A 19,494-nucleotide genomic window follows, 5' to 3' on the forward strand; every position below is an offset into this window, starting at 1 on the left:
ATGGTTTTTAAGATTTTAAAAAAATTAGAAGATTCCAATCAGCCCTCACTAGGTCCTACTCTATATGGCCTAACAGTGTGGGGAATGTGGCAACCAAGGAAAGGATTACTTAGATTTGTTGCCAATTTTGTCCATTTTCTTGCTTTTTTATTTGTATTAAGCCAGTATGTGGAACTTTGGATAATTAGATCAAACCTCGAAGCAGCCTTGCGAAATTTGTCAGTATCGATGCTTAGTTCCGTTTGTGTGGTTAAAGCAGGCACTTTCATATTTTGGCAGAAACACTGGAAAGACGTATTCGAATATGTTTCAAGGTTGGAAAAGGATCAAATGTCTAAACGTGATAAAAAAACTAACAGAATCATTAACGAGTATATCATTTATACGAGAAAAGTCACGTACATTTATTGGTGCTTGGTCACTGCTACTGTGTTTAGCGTTATTTTTGCTCCATTGGCAACATTTATTTCTTCGTCCACATATAAAACTTCGATCAGATATGAAACTAAAGCTTACCCGGAAATAATGAGTTCTTGGGTTCCGTTCAATAAATCTAACGGTATAGGATATTGGATTTTGATTTTAGAACAATCCATGATTTGTTTTTATGGCGGTGGCATTGTGGCCAATTATGATTCTAATGCAATTGTTCTTATGTCGTTTTTCACTGGTCAACTGAAGCTTTTAAAATCGAACTGTGAAAGATTATTTGAAAATGATGATAAACACGTTAATTACGAGGAATCTATAAAGAAAATTAGGGAATGTCACGTTCATTACTTAAATCTGATTAAGTAAGTAACTTTAACATAACTGGTTTGTAAAACCAGATGCGTATCTTTAGATATTATAACATATTTTTTTAGGTATTCAAGTATTCTGAACTCACTGCTTTCACCTGTTATGTTTATGTACGTCATTATTTGTTCACTGATGATATGCGCAAGCGCCATACAATTGACCACAGTAAGTAGATAACTTGATCTTAAAATATTTTATGAACTTTGTTCACTAATCTTTGAGTTGCTTTAATTTTAAAATTGAATTTCAGAATGGTACTACAAGGATGCAACAAATTTGGATAGCCGAGTATTTACTGGCATTGATTGCTCAATTATTTTTTTATTGTTGGCACAGTAACAAGGTATCTTTGATGGTAATTATAATTTTTTTTTAATTTTCATTTCCTTTGGAGCTGTCCAAAGCATGTTCTCATTAGAAATTATATAAAGAATCGTACGCAGTAACTTTTTGCTCTTGTTATTTTGAGACATAGGACGATGCCTATAATTTCACTAATTTATTGCATATTTATATAAAAAAATCGCAGTTGCTTAAGGATTATATAATTAGTAACGAATCTACTTATCTAGCCGAAGCTTTAAAGGAAATTAAATAATTAGCCGTTACTGTCTACATTCTATTGTACCCATTGTCATTAAGATAAGCGCTATAGTTGGTAACTGAAATCTAAATATTTTCGATATCATAAGTTATTATTATTGCGCATCATGGTTTTAGTTACCTATGATAATTCGACTCTAAAGTGGTATTTACTCATACAGATTTCTTTTGCAAAAATATTTAATAAAACTCGCTCTACATCAAAGTAATGACCAGCAGTACTTCTTAGCATTTGTATTAACGATATTAGTCAAAGTGGGAAAAACCCGCCTGTGTTTGTTATGAATTGTGCCGTGTTGTCATGTATTTTAAAATGAGAATGACAGTATATGGATACACTATTAGATTTTAGTTTGAGTCATATTGAACTCTGCTGGCTATTTTTCTCGTAATAATCATAAAGGATAACCTTAAATGATCTGAAGTGGGTAATAATAAATATAAAATACAATACTATAATAAGGTTTAGTAACCATATTAATTATGTATTGAAAAACAAATACATAAGTATAGACAAGGTGACGCAAAAGTAATGTCATAATGTGAACATATCTTAATCTTTACAAGTAACCCCAAATGTTAATGTGCTTTAATATTTATAATGTAAAAAAATAGAGAATTAGTTTCTGAGAAGCGATGGGCCATATCTATATATCTATCTATATCAAGGCTTGTTCACTTTTTGACATTACTTTTGCAACACCTTGTTAATATTAGCTGCTGTAAAAATTGTTAATCGTTGTAATCGCAAATACAGATATTATTAATGGTTATTGCACTGTTTTTCAATGAAAGTTTCAGAGACGAAATAATTTTTCTAAAATTGAAAAACATTTATTATACGATATTTATTTTCAATCCCTTGACTTTTTTGTAAATAATGATAGTTATAATTGTGAAATTACTTCCGTTACTTTGAAATCAAAAGAGAAATTTTGTTTTGACATTCATTCATTCATTCACGTCAGTCAATGCAAGACATAGTCATTGTGAAGATCGTTGGGGGAGGCTTGTCTTGTAGTGTGATTTGTTAATTAAACATTGATGAAATTGTATTTAAAGAGTCTTAGAATCGATGACAGCGTGTACGCCAGCGCCTGGTGGTCCCAAAATGTTCGAGTGCGTCGAAACGTCTCAATTCTAATGCAAAGCGTCAGAAAGAAAATTATCTTCACTGCCGGTCCTTTTACAACTTTATCCGTTTCTACATTTGTTGCTGTGAGTTGTAATTGCTCTATAAAAAAAACTATTGATATTTTAACTTTTCTAATATTGCAGATTAATATAAGCTAAAATTTACTGTTATTATTTATTATTTCAGATTTTAAGAGGATCATACAGTTATTACACTCTACTAAGCAAACGGGATGATTAAGAAGATGCGCATTATCCATACTTAGATGATTTAATAATTTCAACACATTCAAGTATTTAAGCTACATTAGTAATTTCACCGGATTAATAACTATTTAAATTGATATCTATATTTGTATTTGTATTGTATTATTCGTCGTTTTGTTTTAAATAAATTTTGAGTAATTACTGCGTTATAAATCTTTTAAAAGTCCACAAAAACCATTCAGAATTTTGTGGATTCTTCTTAGACCAGGGCGCTTCTTGTAAAATTTTGAACAGATTAATAGAATAGTAATTAAGCACAATAAATTAGAAATATTTGTTAAATTTGTTTTAATTAAAATGTTGAAACTAGATTTCTATATTTAAAATTAAAACTATAATGAAAGTTGGTATCATGAACAACGAAATAATCACGAATTAGTACTTTTGTTTTTACTTTATATTGTATGTAGTAAACTATATGACTGACCGATACTATAATAATATGTTATATTTTATATTTATTATTACTACTTATATTTTATATATATTGATACTTTGTTACACGTAATATATATGCTATCAAGCTTGTTGAGTAACTTTCTTTGATGTAGGATTTTGATTTTTTTTGTACGTCCATACAATGTAAAGGCGGAAACTTGTGATAACCGCTGGTTTCGTAAATCGCTTACTATTGTATAACTACTTTTTAAGTGGCTTCAATATGTATAAATAAAATAAATATTCAATTCTTGCTAGGCGCTATTACCCTTACTGGCTTTTAAAGCTTCTTCGGACTTAGGGCTGATTAATTAAAAAAAAAATTACATGAGATGCGACGCCAGGCGTATCGTATTGACTAATCCAGTACATACCCGATTGTCGGAGAAAGGTGTGAACCTATTTCGAAAGACTTTTTAGCTGAAGCGATATCAAATTTTGGAAAGGATCGATTTGACTCGTCGGTGAGATTAGAGCTATGTCGCCCAAGAACACAAGGAAGTGTCAAGAGGACGTAGATCAGATACTTTTATTTGCAACACTCCATGATTATTTACACGTAGTGAATAATTCATAAAGGGTACAGTCGCGCGGCATATCAAATAGCAAAGCGTTTGTCACGGCAGGGTTGTCAAAGCGCGGTGTCCAGTTGCGGCGGAGTTCATCGCAGGGAGATGTCCGTTGTGGCGACGCTCTTCAAGGCGAGTCGCATGTCAAACAAGGCCCTTGTTCACAGATATGTGTGTAACGTCTAGTGTAACAGCAACTAGTTACTCTAATTTGTTAATATAGGAGCGGTGTATAAAATTATACACGCCACGTAGAACATACTGAACATACACAGAGATTATTGCGAAGAAATATTATTAAAGTGAGTTTTGAATAAATTGTGTAAAATTTTGATATTTTTAATATAAAATGTCTTAGAAAATTGAATGAGAAATATAGTCGGATATTAGTAATTAAATGGCAATCTAGGTTTACGTGCGTTAAGAGTGGTGACTTCATCATGTTTTAAATAGAACCTAGAGATTCCTCACTGGCAACATCAAGTGGCGACACCAGCGTTTATAGATAAAGACCAGGGTATTGTGGGAAGTTGGAAATCTAAAATTACAGAAATAATAAGTTGTGAACGAGTTATGTTTTATTAAAATAAAACTAATAATATTTTTAATAAACACCCAAACAGTTTTGTGTATATATTTTTATTTACATTTTTATAGATATCTTTACAGTAAAATTTAGGAAATATTTTCCTTATGTAACTTGGGAAATCCCCGAGTTATGAAGGAAATACTTGTTATAATGGATATTAAATCGCGTGATATTAAAAAGCATTACAAAAGTACCGCGTTCTTGGGTGGTTTACTGTATATATAATAAAATATAAACTTAGATTCATTTTAACTAACTTTATAAAAATGTTGGTACGGTCGTTTTAACAATGTATTTTTGACGTTTATTAATTAACATAAAAATTGATAATACTTTACATTATACCATTAAAAATATTAACCGAAGTAAAAATATCTATACATAAGCATAAAGAAGTCACAGTTGAGATTAGTTTTATAAACCAATAATTTGTTTCAGAAATTAAGAATATTTTATTCAACGTAGTAAATTTTTACTCTTGTTATCATAAAAACTGGTATGAAATTCCTTTGTCTTTCGGATGTTACTTTAAAAATATCTACTGTACATACCGCTTTTGAACTGATTTTCATGAACTAATTTTTAAATATTTTTCAACAACACATTTTTATTAAAATGTTTTCTTACCATGAAAGGTGAAAGTAAAATTAAGTTTTTTTTCTTTCTTTTGAACTGAAATCTCTACCTTTGTTATACTTTAGATTTAACCCTTTCACGACCACGGGGACGCCGGTGTCCCAAGCAAAAATCATGGATTAATTAAATATTTACGTAACCATTGTAAATTATTTTTTTGTTTTAATATTTCGGAAAGTACCTTTTTATTATTTTTTACTGGCAATATAGGATAACTAACACCGTTTATTGTTTATCGTCATCGGAACGTTAGAGTTCTTTTGGCGCGAATGAGCTGCTGTTTGGAATAAATAATTGATATTGTAAAAGTGCTTTTCAAGTTTTTACAGTATCAAATTATCATTACCTGGTAAATATATTGTTATTCTAAATATTCAGTAGTGATGTATTTATGTTGTATTCTGTGATAAATCGTTAGAAAGATTATGGGACACGGATGTCCCTGTCGGCGTAAAGGGATACTTTTTATACGGAATTTCTTAACTTTTGGCCTGGTGATGTACCAAAATTCTATCATTTTCTTATTCATATTTTTCTCAGAATATGTTTCGTAAGGGACGTGAAGTTTTTGAACTTCGAAAAAGTAAAATTCTTCAAATTTTTGTGGGCGACAATAGCGATGAGGAAGATGACTTAGTGCTTGATGACGAAGACCAAAGACTTCTAGTACAGGATGATGACCAAGGGGTATTTGATGTCGAGGTTGAAGAGACGCCGACTCTTCAACGGCAAGAATCACCTGAACCTTCAACGTCTCAAAAAAACAATTCATCTAATCATTAACCAATCATCTAACAACAGGAATTGTTTCGCCGAGTACCACAAATAACTTGCCCTTTTATATTAATATTTTTCATAAACAAGTAAAAAAAAGTACACTAAGTAACAAATGTACATTATTAACAACAAAACAGACTTACCAATAAGTAAACCAAAATTTAGAGTTTAAGTAGAAAGTAACCCTTAGCGACCATAGGGACATATTTGTCCCATAAATTTCCAAGAAAAATGTAAAACTTTTTTGAATTTTTAGTATAAATTATGTTTTTGGGATGCCTATTAATTCATTACATCTAGCTAAATTAATTAAATAAGGTACCGTAACCTTATGGTCCTGAAAGGGTTAACTGTGGCCTGACATGAAATATTTAATTATTTGATTAATAGCGATATTAAAGATTTTAACAGCAGAGCTGTGGTAGCCCGGCAATAGAGGATTGAGACGTTCGATTATAAGTCGCGGATTCGATTCCCGAGTGACTTCACACTGCGCATTAATTACATAGGATTACCACTGCTTTCAAATAAGTTATCAGAGGATAGGTAGTAGCGTCGTCTGCGTACCGTTTACACTGCCATCGCGAACTTGCTGCTAAGCGTAGTGATTATAGTATATCCTCCCATGGATATCTTTGGGGTAGGCTTTTGCCTAACAATATGCTGATACAACTACAACGAACTTAACAACCTAGAACCATAATTGAAATTCTTCTAGTTAATTTTATGTAAGTAATTTCGTCAAAAAACATCTTCAGAACTAAAATTATTACAGATACTTTAGTAAAGGAATTTCTTCAAAAGACTTTTTACGTAAAAATAAAATGTGTATTATCCGTTTGCACAGTAAATGCTTTAAGAGATTAACTTCCAAAAATACACCTAATGTATCTTTAAATACTCAAACTTGTTTTCTTCCGGAATGTTTCTTGTTCATAAAGAAATTTCATCAAAGAGCATATCTTTCAACGAGTTCAAAATATTTAGAAAACAAAAGTCAAATAATTTTCATTATTTGCATTCTAGCTATGTGTGGCCGAATTTAAGTAAAATGTAGACTGAAGATTTAATTTTTATTTCTATCACAGATGTTATATTTATCAATATACATTGTTTTCTTTTGCTTTTTATGTCATCATCATCATATGAGCCGCAAAACACAGGCCTCTTTCGATGATCACCGCGATGCATTTGTTTGTTACGCCGCTAGGTGGTTTAAGCTTTGTGCAGCTTCCTCGAAATTGAGCCCGCGGAAACAGGTGGTATGCGGGCTAAAAACATAACACCGGGCGTTCGTACACCAGTTACAGCGGAGACGTACAAACGAAGAAGGACTATACCCGTGTGTGTATATATATATATATATATATGCGTGTGTATGTATATATAGTATAGCGAGAACTACTCAGCAGTCAGGAGAGTCGGTACACAGGCCTCTCCTGACCGTCCTCGCTTATACGCGGGCTGCCCGAATCCAATGACGTTCCGCGTCCTAACTTATTGGCGATCTTCCCACTCTGCGTCTATAGACTCATGGTCGCCTCTCTAGGCCCTTTTTCAAATTTCGTCAGTACAATATTGTAATTTCTGATTTAGAAACAACATACAACCGCAAAATCATTTCGCACAAGTTTTTAGGGAAGATTGAACACAAAGAGAACAACTGCCTTCAAGATTACTTCGTGTTTCATGTAACGACGCAGCAAGAGTACATTGCGTTGATATACATCGCCATAAAATGCTATTCGTATGGTATCGTATGTTACATCATTCTGCTCGGGAGAGTATAAGTAGACATATAATTTGTCAATACAATCATTCCGTATGGGTCAGACATGTTTATCTCATAGGATAGTGATTTGTTTGAGTTAGGGCAGAGAATTTCTGTACTCCTACATTAAAAAGCTTTTATAAATTACACCTATGAGTCCGTAATTGTGATCATTGTATGTTTTGACATGAATAAACAGAGTTATTGTTAATAGGTATAAAAACCTTAAAGAGATGAATGAAGAGCTTCTTTGTTTGCAAAAAGGTTTAATATTTTCATTTTCAATAGGCATTTCAAGTTAACCGCTATAAAATTATCATTTTAAAATATATTACGATGCCTTTATTTATGTTAACTCGGAAATGTATCAAAATTTGTTTTTAAATAAATAGTGCATATGGTGAGACAAATAAAGCTACGTAGTGTTTCACAAAATATTTCTTTTTATTTTGTTTGCTAAAATAACAAATTCAGTTTGAATTGGCTATAAAATACAGTAAAATATTTTGTATAAATATTTTATTTTGTTCACAAAAAAAATTGTAATCTGAAATTAATTATAATACGTAAAATTTTCTTATGACTTAGTTTGACAATACAGATAATATTCTATTAATAAGATTTAGATTATATTATATAATGAATTGTAACGGCCCAGCCGGATATTCCAATGCGATGTCAGAATGCCGATGCGAAACCATAATTTGCGGTGGTTCATGTTGCCGCATAAGACAACTAATCACTGATGAAGGATTATAATGTAACCACGAAATCAATTAAATTACAAAAACAGTAAAACGTCTTATGATCTCGTTGTTATTATTACATTTGACAAAAAAATTTCCATGTTAAAAATATATGCTAAAACGTGTCTGATGAAAGCTGAAATGCTTCTCTATGAATTGCAAAATTTAATGCAATGTTAAAATTACGCTACTTATCTAAAATTTGACAACAGTAAGAAAATCATGTAGTTTTTTACTGTGAAAAATAAAATTATAGTAATAAAATAATTTATCAAAGTACACACAATAAAAACTACACTAATAAAAAATTGACACTATGTTTTTAAAAGAGAAGTTTATATAAAAATTCCGTTGTTCCGAACAGGATGCTGTCCATGTATGAGTATGGGTGTATGTGTGCGCTGTGTTTTTTAGTGTGCTTGTGTGTATGTGTGCAAGTATTCAAAATTGCATCGAGGACGATCTATAGCGCGCTGCTCCTTTCTTTATAGTCACGTGCGCTCTTGTATTACAGCCCGTAATCTCTTTGAGACAAGTTCCGGACATTATGCTAACAAAAAAGATTACAGATACAATAAAATACAAAAAAAACTATATATACGAACTATAAATACTACTATTAATACGAGTAAACCAATAATCGTTCGTATTACTATTAACAAAATAGAAGTGAGAAAAATATTTAATAATTTAAAACTTCTTTGATTATTTTTTGTTTCTTGTAATCTATGAGTATGTTAACTGCTTGCATTAAATAGTACCTTAAACATCGCCGAAGCCAAGTAGTCCCCTCCCCCCCTTACGAGACCGAAGACATAGTCAAGGTCGCGGGAAGCAGCTGCATACGGGCAGCGCAGGACCAGATATTGTAGTCATCTTTGAGGAAAGCTTAAGCCTCAGCTGTAGGCGTGAATGTACTGTAATCACCCGTACACGTTCATCTTCGGTTTTTATTTTAGCGAGGAAAATAAAAGTACATTTACAATTTCACTCAACATCAATGACAGCGGTTATCTGACTGTCGGTGTTAGAATTTCAAACAGCGTTCGAATTTGAATTCCAATAAACAATAATTAATTAAATCTTAACCCTTAATAACCTAGAGTTTCATTTTTGATACCAATCTCTTAAACCGAATGTTTACATTACTATTATTTTTTTATAGGTTGGCTGTACGTATTTTACTGTTGTATAATATTCTTTTCAACGAAATTAAAAAAAAATCTATTCTTCCCTTCATCTAGACCCTCAAAAGTGATTTTTTTTCATATTACTGTGTTTGCAGTAATATTAAAAAAAATCACTTTTGTAAATCAGGCTACTAAGGGTTAAAACTATTTACGACCATAATGGCCTTATTCGAACTAAATAACCGAATCAGTTGCAGATTTATTTAGTTTTCGTCTATCGCTTATCCTGTAGCTGTGTAAATAACGCGAAGAAGCTATAGGTCGCCCTCAATATCTGAAAAAAAAATTATAAAGATGAAGCAATTTTAAGTACACAATTGAATTTGCTTGAAACAACACAGTGGAACGGTAACTAAAATTATCGTAAGTACTTGAAATTAAACCGGAAAAAACGCGTCGTGACCCAAATTGGAATGGACTCTATATCTAACTGTAGGTTTAGGTCGCTCAATAGTGGTAACAAAAGTTTAATAAAAAGGAAATATTTTTTTACAAAAAAATTCTACTAAAATAGCTAATAAAAGTACAGAATTTCTAACATTTTACACTAAAGCTTTAGCAGAAGCAGAGGTATCAATAACGTATCCAAACTACTGATTCTCATGTTTATTTTAGTATCTTTTGTAGGCTCATAACATTAAAGCTGGGAAATCTTCAAAAATAAGAGTTTGAGCACCAGAGATCGATCCAGGAGTGACCTTAAATAACTCAAAAAGACCGAGAGTTTGGATAGCATAAAACAAAGGAATAACTAAGTAAGCCAAAAACTCCAATTTTGTTCTTCAAGGGTAACAAAATCGACGGATAACCGTATTTCATTCGTCGTGCCGCATCTATGAAGCAGTCAGAGTAAACAAGGATCGTCAAAACCGAAGGCTCATAAAGATTGGATTTCTCAAAGGTATAAACTACATTGATATATTTGTACAGAAATACGAAAAGGTTATTTATGATTTATTTCATAAATGCATTCTGTGACGGGAAATTATTAAAGTTTGATATATTGTTGAATAATCGAGGGTATTGTTTATATAAGTGCAGAAAAATAGTTGAAATATAAATTTAACAAATCTATTCTGTTGTCAATACAGTATGCACCAGAAAATACCGTATCAAATGATATGAAAACAATGGTAATTAAAACGAAAATTCAATAATTTCAAATATCGAATGGTAATCGAAGAAAACTTCCCATTTATAAACATGACGGGTGATATTATTGAATTCCATATTTTATGTTGCCTGAAACAAAAATTTTGTTAATTACATCTATATGGTTATTCACGAGGAATTGCTCGTATGATTGATGGCTGCAGGGGTCGAAACGTTTCGTGTGGCGACGATGAGCCGGCAGTCGCGGCGCACCTAGGCGCTGCACTAGACAGACTCAATACCGGCCATCGTGGTGTTCTTTGGGGGGAGGGTTGGACCTTGCAGTTGGCATCTATCGGTTCATGTGATGATGATTCATCATAAGTAAGAAAAGGACTAATATATAGCTACTTCCGCTATGTAGCAGTAGTCGTGCAATAAAGTGCACTGCCCGCCAGGCCGCTGATAAATGCGAATGCGGAAAACAATGCGAATTACACAACTACCATCGTTAATTCACTCTATATATGTTTCACCCCTCCACGGAGCATCCTCAGGAGTAATTTTACACCGATTAGTGCCAAACGCTGAGTGTTTACCGCGAGCCCATTTATCAGCAGGCTGGCGGGCGGTGCACTTCATTGCACGACTACTGCTGCATAGCGGAAGTAGCTATATATTAGTCCTTTTCTTACTTAGGATGGACTTCCGCAAAGTAACGCTTGAATCTATTAGATGATACATCACGCTATAAGAGCTATAAGTGTAAGATTTAAGACAATCATTTCTTACGTCAATAAATGTAGAAACGGAAAGTTCTGTAAACGGCCCCGCGCCCATAATTAACGGACGGCTCATTTTTCCAGCCAGTAGCAGTAGTAGCTTACGCTCGTGGACGTCTCCTTTCCACCAGCTACTTTCATAAACTCCTCTGTCCAAAACATTACTCTAAAATAAATACAGATCACAACTTTAATCACATAGCTATAGGATAATTTAATAAAAACTAATTCCTTTGTACAAACTCTTTAGTACTTTAGACATTGGATTTTTATAACACACTAGCTAACATGAATATATATATATATATGAAACTTACTGGTATGGTAACGTACAGAGGCGGTATCAGACTGAAAAGTAAACATGGGACAAATAGACAATACCTAGTTTTAGATAGGACGCAAAAAAGTTTAAGGTCATAAAATAAATATTTTTATTTCGACTAGAACATTGTAATAAACATATATTAAGGTAAATTATATTTTACGTCACTATACTTCACATCTCTTCTCTGAGACACCTACCCTATTTCGGGAGAAGTTTTATTGGTTGAGACTACTTTCAAAATATACCAAACGGAAATATTGACTGGGACGCAAATTTTCATTTCGAACTACACACGGCTTGCGGGTCGCGAGTTTCACACCCCCTGTTGTGTAGCATGTACAGGTCGGAATATTTATTCATCGACTGGCAACTAATGGACTTAAAATTCTTACAACCGATACGGTTTTATCATTTGCATAATCAAAACCTCATTTAACATGGAAATATAAAAGTAATTTATAATTATAGTAAAGATATTTGTATAAACCGCTCGTACGCCATCTGTATATACAACAAAATATATTTTAGTCGTTTCAGCCTATAAACGCCCATTGCAAGACCTTTTTCAAAGATATCTTTGAGGGCTATACAATAAGCGTAACGTTTGTTTAACAACCCTTCTAGAGTTGGCGATCGCAGCTTGGTATGACCATAATACCATTTTGAATCAGTTTTATTAAAAACATTGCAAACAAGATAAGACATTTTTTCATATTCACAGCTATAGTTACTTCGTTGCTGTGCCAACAAAACATAAAAAGTTGGATCAACAGTGCCACTGCATACTCCATTACAAAACATTGTTCTACGACCGATACTTTACCCTGTAAGAAATAATGCAGCTCTTAAATAAATAAGGTTATAAATATAAAAGCTTTAGGGATGAATATAGCTTATTTGTCAGCTAAGAACTTTAAATCATTAACACCTATTTCCAATTATACCACATAAGGTGATCAACCTGAATCATGTTAAATTTTTTCTATTAGAATACGCCTAGCCAGTAACTTCTTGCGGTATTAACCCTTAAATGCATGCATGACATTTATTTCCGCTTTAAAAAAAATATATCTTGCAGACACAAAAATGCATGGAAAATAGAAAAAAAAATAGTTTTTATACTTGTTTATTTTAAAAAAAGTCTTATGTTACAGATATACAACACTGTGAATTTACTTTTAAGTGTAGTACATATTCTAAGCTTAAGTGGTATGTTGCAGTTTTTCATCATTATGCGTTTGAGGGTTAAGTCTGCAGAGATAGATAATAAATAAGGATTAATTTTTAAATGTACAAATCCCAATTTCGTTACACTGTTCGTTCAATCCCTTTTTTTCTTTCACTGTTATAATTACGAGATTTATTTTTGAAACCATTAAAATTCGCTTAGGCTGCACCATATATTTAATTTATATCAAAGGGGCCAGTATATATTCTCTCCCCTTAAAATACTTAATTACCGATCACTCTATATAATTTTAATGCGTTTATTTTGATTTACATTTAATTTTTTTGGAACTTTGGTTATTGTTTTTAATGCTATTTAACTACAAAAAATAATTGTAAGCGATCAGATTTCTAATGCTATAATTTTTTGATACAATGCATTTTAAAATTAGAATTATATAATTATATGGTCGGAATGCTGTTACTACGGAAGGCCCCAATAGATGACGCTGGTAAAAGATTGCCTCGAAAGCGCGTAGTTGTTTTGACACGGATAGTTGCATATAGGGATGGAGTGATACGTGTAAACACCCGTACTTATTCGATAATTTCCTATCGGTGCCAAAAATTTTTGTATCAATACTTTGGAACAAGTGTCGAGTATTTTATAATTAGATATCCTAGTCGACATTTTATTATATTACACCCAATGATGACCACTTGGTCTAAAAAAGAATCGAAACGAAAATTGAGAGTGTGACTTGTTCACTCAATCACCGATGAAGGTTCAACCAACCAAACCAAGGTCACCGCTTATTAACGTGGAAAGACAATATTTGATAAGATTTTGATTTATTCCGTTCGAAAATTTACAAAGAAAAACTTTCGATACAAATAAATATCGATACTTCAGTTGTATTGTAACGTCCCTTCCCTTAACCCTTAAATGCATGATTTTTTTATTGCGGCCTGGAAAAAATGTTTCCTAGTAGGTATTTAATAAATACAAATATCTATTAAAAAAATAGATTTGCCGCCGAAACTTTTTTGACACTCAATATATTTATTATCTATGGTTGTCAAAGTGCGTTCGGAAACACAAACAAGACTTTTATAAAATAACGTGAAACGTGGTATGTATACATTTGGCTACAAGATGCATTTAAGGGCGTATATAAGAGCGTCGCTCCATTCAGTCGGAAATAATTAATAAACATATGAAGCAACGACTTGCTTCTGTTTTACAACAAAATATAAATATTCTTACCAGACTCAGTTGCACTATATTACAGCAAATTGTAATCGAACAAAAAATCACATATATAAACATAACGGGTGATATTATTGAATTGAATATTTTGTGTTGCCTGAAAGAAAATCTTGATTATTACATCGATCTGATTTATCTTGAATTGCTGGTTTAAAGTGGCAGCGGGGGTGGCGCATTCCGAAAGGCTTCGTGTGGCGATTCTGTGTTGGAATACGCGACGCTCGTAGACCAACGACATAGTTATGGCCGCAAGAAGTCGCTGGATGATGGTTGCTTAAGACAGAACATGTTGGCGATCTTTGGGGAAGCCTTTGGCCTTGCAGTTGGCATTTATCGGTTCATATGATGATGATAAATCACGCTATAAGAAAAGGTACTAACATTCTTAACTATACGTCTTTAGAAGTGACTTTTAGAACCTATTACTGAAGAGGTATTTTATATAATAAATAAGTATTTGGATGGTGTAAATTTTTCTCACCCAATATAATTTACAGCTAAGTTAAATGCATATATAAGTTGGTTTAACTTTGTCCGTTTTAAATCTCATTACAGCCAGGCCTATTCCCGAAAATCGAGAGCGCGAAAACTTTTTTTTTATTATTAAAAGTTACGTATTCGTAAATTGACAAAAGTTTTTAAGCATCTTCTATGATCAGGCTCTAACAACTTTTTTAGGGACAAAATAGCCATAGAAATATCATAAATTATTTTTGAAATAAAATAAAAACCTCACAGCGTTATTATCGTAAAGTATCCGTCAAATGATTTGGCAAGTCAGATTTCTGTTTTAATGGCTCTACGTGGATTCTGAGCTTTCATATTATATCTACAGAGTGTTCAAAAAAGTATTTTTTTACGTGCCGGTTACAATAACGTCTAAGACATTATTTAAAGCATTTTGAAGCGATCTTAGAATTTTAAATAGTTTTTAAGAAATTTTGGATATATTATTCGCAACGTTTTGTTTTTGAAAATATATATACTTACCACAAAATTTTATTGTGATGTCTGTGACATTCTTTGATTCTCATTAAAAATTCATGTTTTGTTAAATTTTCGGAGTCGTCTTCGAAAACGCTGCGACATTTCTCTCGCAGAATCACTATCTGCCCTTTCAGAAACGTCGTTATTGCACAAGCGTAAGTGTCAAATGCTCCTACACCGGTAGCACCAAGAATTGTCATGAATAGGTGACATAGATTTGCTAATAAATATCCGGGCATTTTTTCGTCATCGAAGGGAAACCACGAACACAAAATCGTCGGGTACGACTCCGTATCGTTTTTCATCGCTTCGACATGCGAGGAATGTACTGCGTATTTTATAAATGGAGACGTTACAGTAATAATAAATGTCATTAAAACCACGATCCAATAAAAACTTGTCATAGCTCTTACATATGTAGTGTGTTTGTTCATCAATTTAACAACAATCGCGTTACCTGATCTAAGCGCGAAGATTTCTTCTTCTGAGATCGATTGATTTAGTTTCGTAATACGCGATTGCATAGCTATACAACAAATATTTTTACTAAGACTAACAAAACTCAACCCCGTTATAGATATGTTCAGAAATACTTTATTGTAGTTTTTCCTGTTTAGATACAAATCGAAGAATTGAGTTGAGACGAATATTATACCGGATAAATGGAGACATTTATACATGTTTCTTACATATTTATTTTTGTTATGTAACAGTCCAACCGCGTAAAGTCCTTTTAAATTTGGCCCTAGAAGTGGATGATCAGGGTCTTCATACTTTTTAGACAAATTTATAAGAAAATTGAATATCATTTTGATTCATACGACAACACTTAGCAAGCAAATAAAACCAAATGTGAACGTGTTGATGTATTAACACGTTTCTTTTGAACGTAAATGATATTAAACAGAAGTGAATCAAGATATTTCTTTATATATGACAAATATTATAATTTTAGATTTAGCTGTGAAATTATTTTAAATGCGGATATTTCATCATAAAAGCATACCGTTTGATGACTTTTTAAATACATATAAATACTGTTTGTTGCGGTTTCCTGCAGTGATTCAGAAATATTGCGTCGACATATACATCAAAATCGAAACGGGAGGTTTAACTAACATTTGGACGAAGCAAGCTAGGCTCCATATACATAAATATGCTTTAGATGCATGATATATTTATTTTTATATCCAGCTAGATCTTTTCATTAATTTTACGAGTAATCCTGAATGAATAGAACGACAACGACAGTCACGTCATTAAATACCAGATTTTTCATTTATTTTTTACTTACGTAAACGGGCTGATAAATTTGGTTTTGTAATAAGATCTTCCTTCTAATTAAGAAACACAAAAGCGATAAAAGTTTTTTATTGTTCTTTTCATGTCAGTTCGCAGTGTTCTGGAAAATTGTTCACAGGGTTAGATTCCTGCATTTGATGATAATTTCAACAAAATTAAGTCAATCCAACACATATTTCTAAAATGTATTATTAGTGTTCATTTCAGATATCTTATATCGTCTATCAGAAAAGGTATCTAAAACATCTCTTTCTCTCATTTTATGGGCCAAGAAAAATTGCAAATGATGTGTAGTTAGTCAAAATTATCCAATACTTGTCAGATTTCCTTCATCTGTAAAAATTGAAATAAAAGTCGCAATTGAGAGTGTGAGACGACTTATGTGTTTACACAATGTATTTTTCATCAGAGCTGTAAAGTAAATAAATGCCGCGTAGAATCCTTCGATCTTGACCACAAACGACTTTAAAGGTCCTTTAAAAAGGTACTAACATGGTATTGGTGGTTCATCTGTAAGATAACGTCTTAAAAACGCTATTCAAATATATTGTATGCGTAATCATACATATTTTTTTTAGAAAATAAGGCTCTTCTGTTATTTTATTCTAAAGGCGGAAACAATTATTTTATGGTTACTTATTCTTAATTTTTTTAATTGTGTATTTTCCTAAAATAAAAAAAATGCTAATTATTGTTATAAAAATTACTTAAAAATATACTGTTAGTTTTCAAATCCGAAATCTGCAATCTCATTAAATAAAACACCGTTAAGAAATATACACATTTTTTATTTAATTAATAACATTACATTGTTTTCTTTAAGTTTTTTATCTGATAATTAAGAGCACAAGAACTTTTTTAAAAGATATTTAAATCTAATAACCTTTTTTTTAAACTAAAGAAACACATTGGTATGTGAAAATTATAAGATGTTTATTTTCATAGCGAATGTAGCATAAAAAGGTTTAATGCAAGTGGTTCAATAATGCAAATTGCCTCGTTTTATTCAAACTAGCGATTTATAAAATTACCACTATCATATTTAACTCACGAGCTCATAGAATACTTTTGCGCTGCTAGTGTATAATTTAGAAAAGTGAATAAGTGCATAGCTAGTCATATTATTTTAAAAAAAGCGTGAAGGTTTCACTCAAAGATAAGATTAACTCATTATAACAACAATTATAATAAAAATAATAATGTATTTGTTCAAAAATGCTTTTAATAATATATCGCAGTAATAGCTTAGCGTTTTACCACTATGGCGCTCATATCTAACAATGAAATAATGCATCAAACAATATTGTAACATATATTTAGTCTTTCGAATGGGCTTTGCCAAGCATCTTCAATACGTCAATACAAATATAACAAATGCTTAAATGCTTTATAAATAGAGGAGAAGATAACGGCGTGTACCGTGTCATGATGAATCACGAGTTGAACGATTTGATTCAAAACTAAACAACTGTGAAAGTCACAAAGGCTCTGATTAGCCAGCCATTTGAAATAAATGAGCAAAAATAGGGAAAAGAAACTGAAAGAGACTCAAGTAGAGATGGCTAGAATGTAAAGAGCAAGATATGAGAAGTATTGGAGTTAATACCCTCGGAAAAGAACGTCGAAGATGAAAATGCATTAGTTTGTTCTTACGAGGATACATAAGCACCCTTACACCAAACAACTAAACACACTGAACACACGCAAATAAACAAATTTTTGTTTAATTGCTTCTAATTGTGTTAAATTATCTTTAACTTTTTGTATGAATATATTTAAAAAAAAATTAATGAAATATGTACTCTAGTGAAAACGCTCGGAGTGTTGGCATGAGCGCATCCGAAACCGAATGATGTCAAGCCGACGACATGATGCAGCCTCCATTTAGATAAAGGATCGACATCCATATCTATTTCCACTTGTAAAAGTCCTCCGGAATCACCTTGTATGAAGGAATAAGTTAAAAATATTAGGTAATCTTTATTTTAATAGTATTAAACCTTGTAGCACAAATGCTATTAGTTATTATATGTATGTGTATTCTATGTTGTATTATGAAACTCCGAGCCCTTTGTAAGTTCCGCCAAGTGACCACAAGTCAGTAGAAATAAGTAAAAAGTAAGATCAAGTGGCGGCACCAGTGTTTATAGATAAAGACCAGGGTATTGTGGAAAGTTAGAAATCTAAAATTACAGAAATATTTAGTTGTGAACGTGTTATCTTTTATTAAAATAAAACTAATAATATTTTAAATAAACACCTAAACAGTTTTGTGTATATATTTTTATTTACATTTTTATAGATATCTTTACTGTAAAATTTAGGAAATATTTTCCTCATGTAACTTGGGAAATCCCCGAGTTATGAAGGAAATACTTGTTATAATGGATATTAAATCGCGTGATATTAAAAAGCATTACAAAAGTACTGCGTTCTTGGGTGGTTTACTGTATATATAATAAAATATAAAATTAGATTCATTTTAACTAACTTTATAAAAATGTTGGTACGGTCGTTTTAACAATGTATTTTTGACGTTTATTAATTAACATAAGAATAGATAATACTTTACATTATACCATTAAAAATATTAAACGAAGTAAAAATATCTATACATAAGCATAAAGTCACAGTTGAGATTAGTTTTATAAACCAATAATTTGTTTCAGAAATTAAGAATATTTTATTCAACGTAGTAAATTTTTACTCTTGTTATCATAAAAACTGGTATGAAATTCCTTTGTACTTCGGATGTTACTTTAAAAATATTTACTATACATAACGATTCAGAAATGATTTTCATGATCTAATTTTTTAATATTTTTCAACAACATTTTTATTAAAATTTTTCTTGCCATGAAAGATGAAAGTAAAATAAAGTTTTTTTTTTCTTTTGAACTGAAATATCTATCTTTGTTATACTATAGATTTAACTGTGGCCTGACAAAACTATTTCATTATTTGATTAATAGCGATATTAAAGATTTTAACAGCAGAGCGGTGGTAGCCCGGCAATAGAGGATTGAGACTCTCGATTATAAGTCGCGG

The 19,494-nt window shown here is 31.7% G+C and overlaps 2 protein-coding genes across 2 annotated transcripts; one reads left to right on the top strand and one right to left on the bottom strand.

The window, feature by feature from the left end:
• Window positions 1-2,779, top strand: LOC137920225 (odorant receptor 4-like). Its single transcript, XM_068763498.1, has 5 exons — window positions 1-794; window positions 867-966; window positions 1,052-1,156; window positions 2,467-2,622; window positions 2,726-2,779. The coding sequence occupies exons 1-5, from the start codon at window positions 1-3 to the stop codon at window positions 2,777-2,779; spliced, it is 1,209 nt and encodes a 402-aa protein (XP_068619599.1).
• Window positions 2,780-10,754: 7,975 nt separating this feature from the next.
• On the bottom strand, window positions 10,755-15,824 carry LOC137920456 (odorant receptor Or2-like). The gene is made up of 6 exons (XM_068763823.1): window positions 15,602-15,824; window positions 15,148-15,472; window positions 14,155-14,254; window positions 12,452-12,544; window positions 11,406-11,561; window positions 10,755-10,763 (listed from the first exon to the last, which is right to left on the bottom strand). The coding sequence occupies exons 1-6, from the start codon at window positions 15,822-15,824 to the stop codon at window positions 10,755-10,757; spliced, it is 906 nt and encodes a 301-aa protein (XP_068619924.1).
• Window positions 15,825-19,494: the final 3,670 nt, after the last annotated feature.

This window comes from Battus philenor, unplaced genomic scaffold, assembly GCF_028537555.1.
Source record: "Battus philenor isolate CCGP_79_NKW_IND1 unplaced genomic scaffold, ilBatPhil1.0.hap1 SCAF_18, whole genome shotgun sequence".
Taxonomy (NCBI): domain Eukaryota; kingdom Metazoa; phylum Arthropoda; class Insecta; order Lepidoptera; family Papilionidae; genus Battus; species Battus philenor.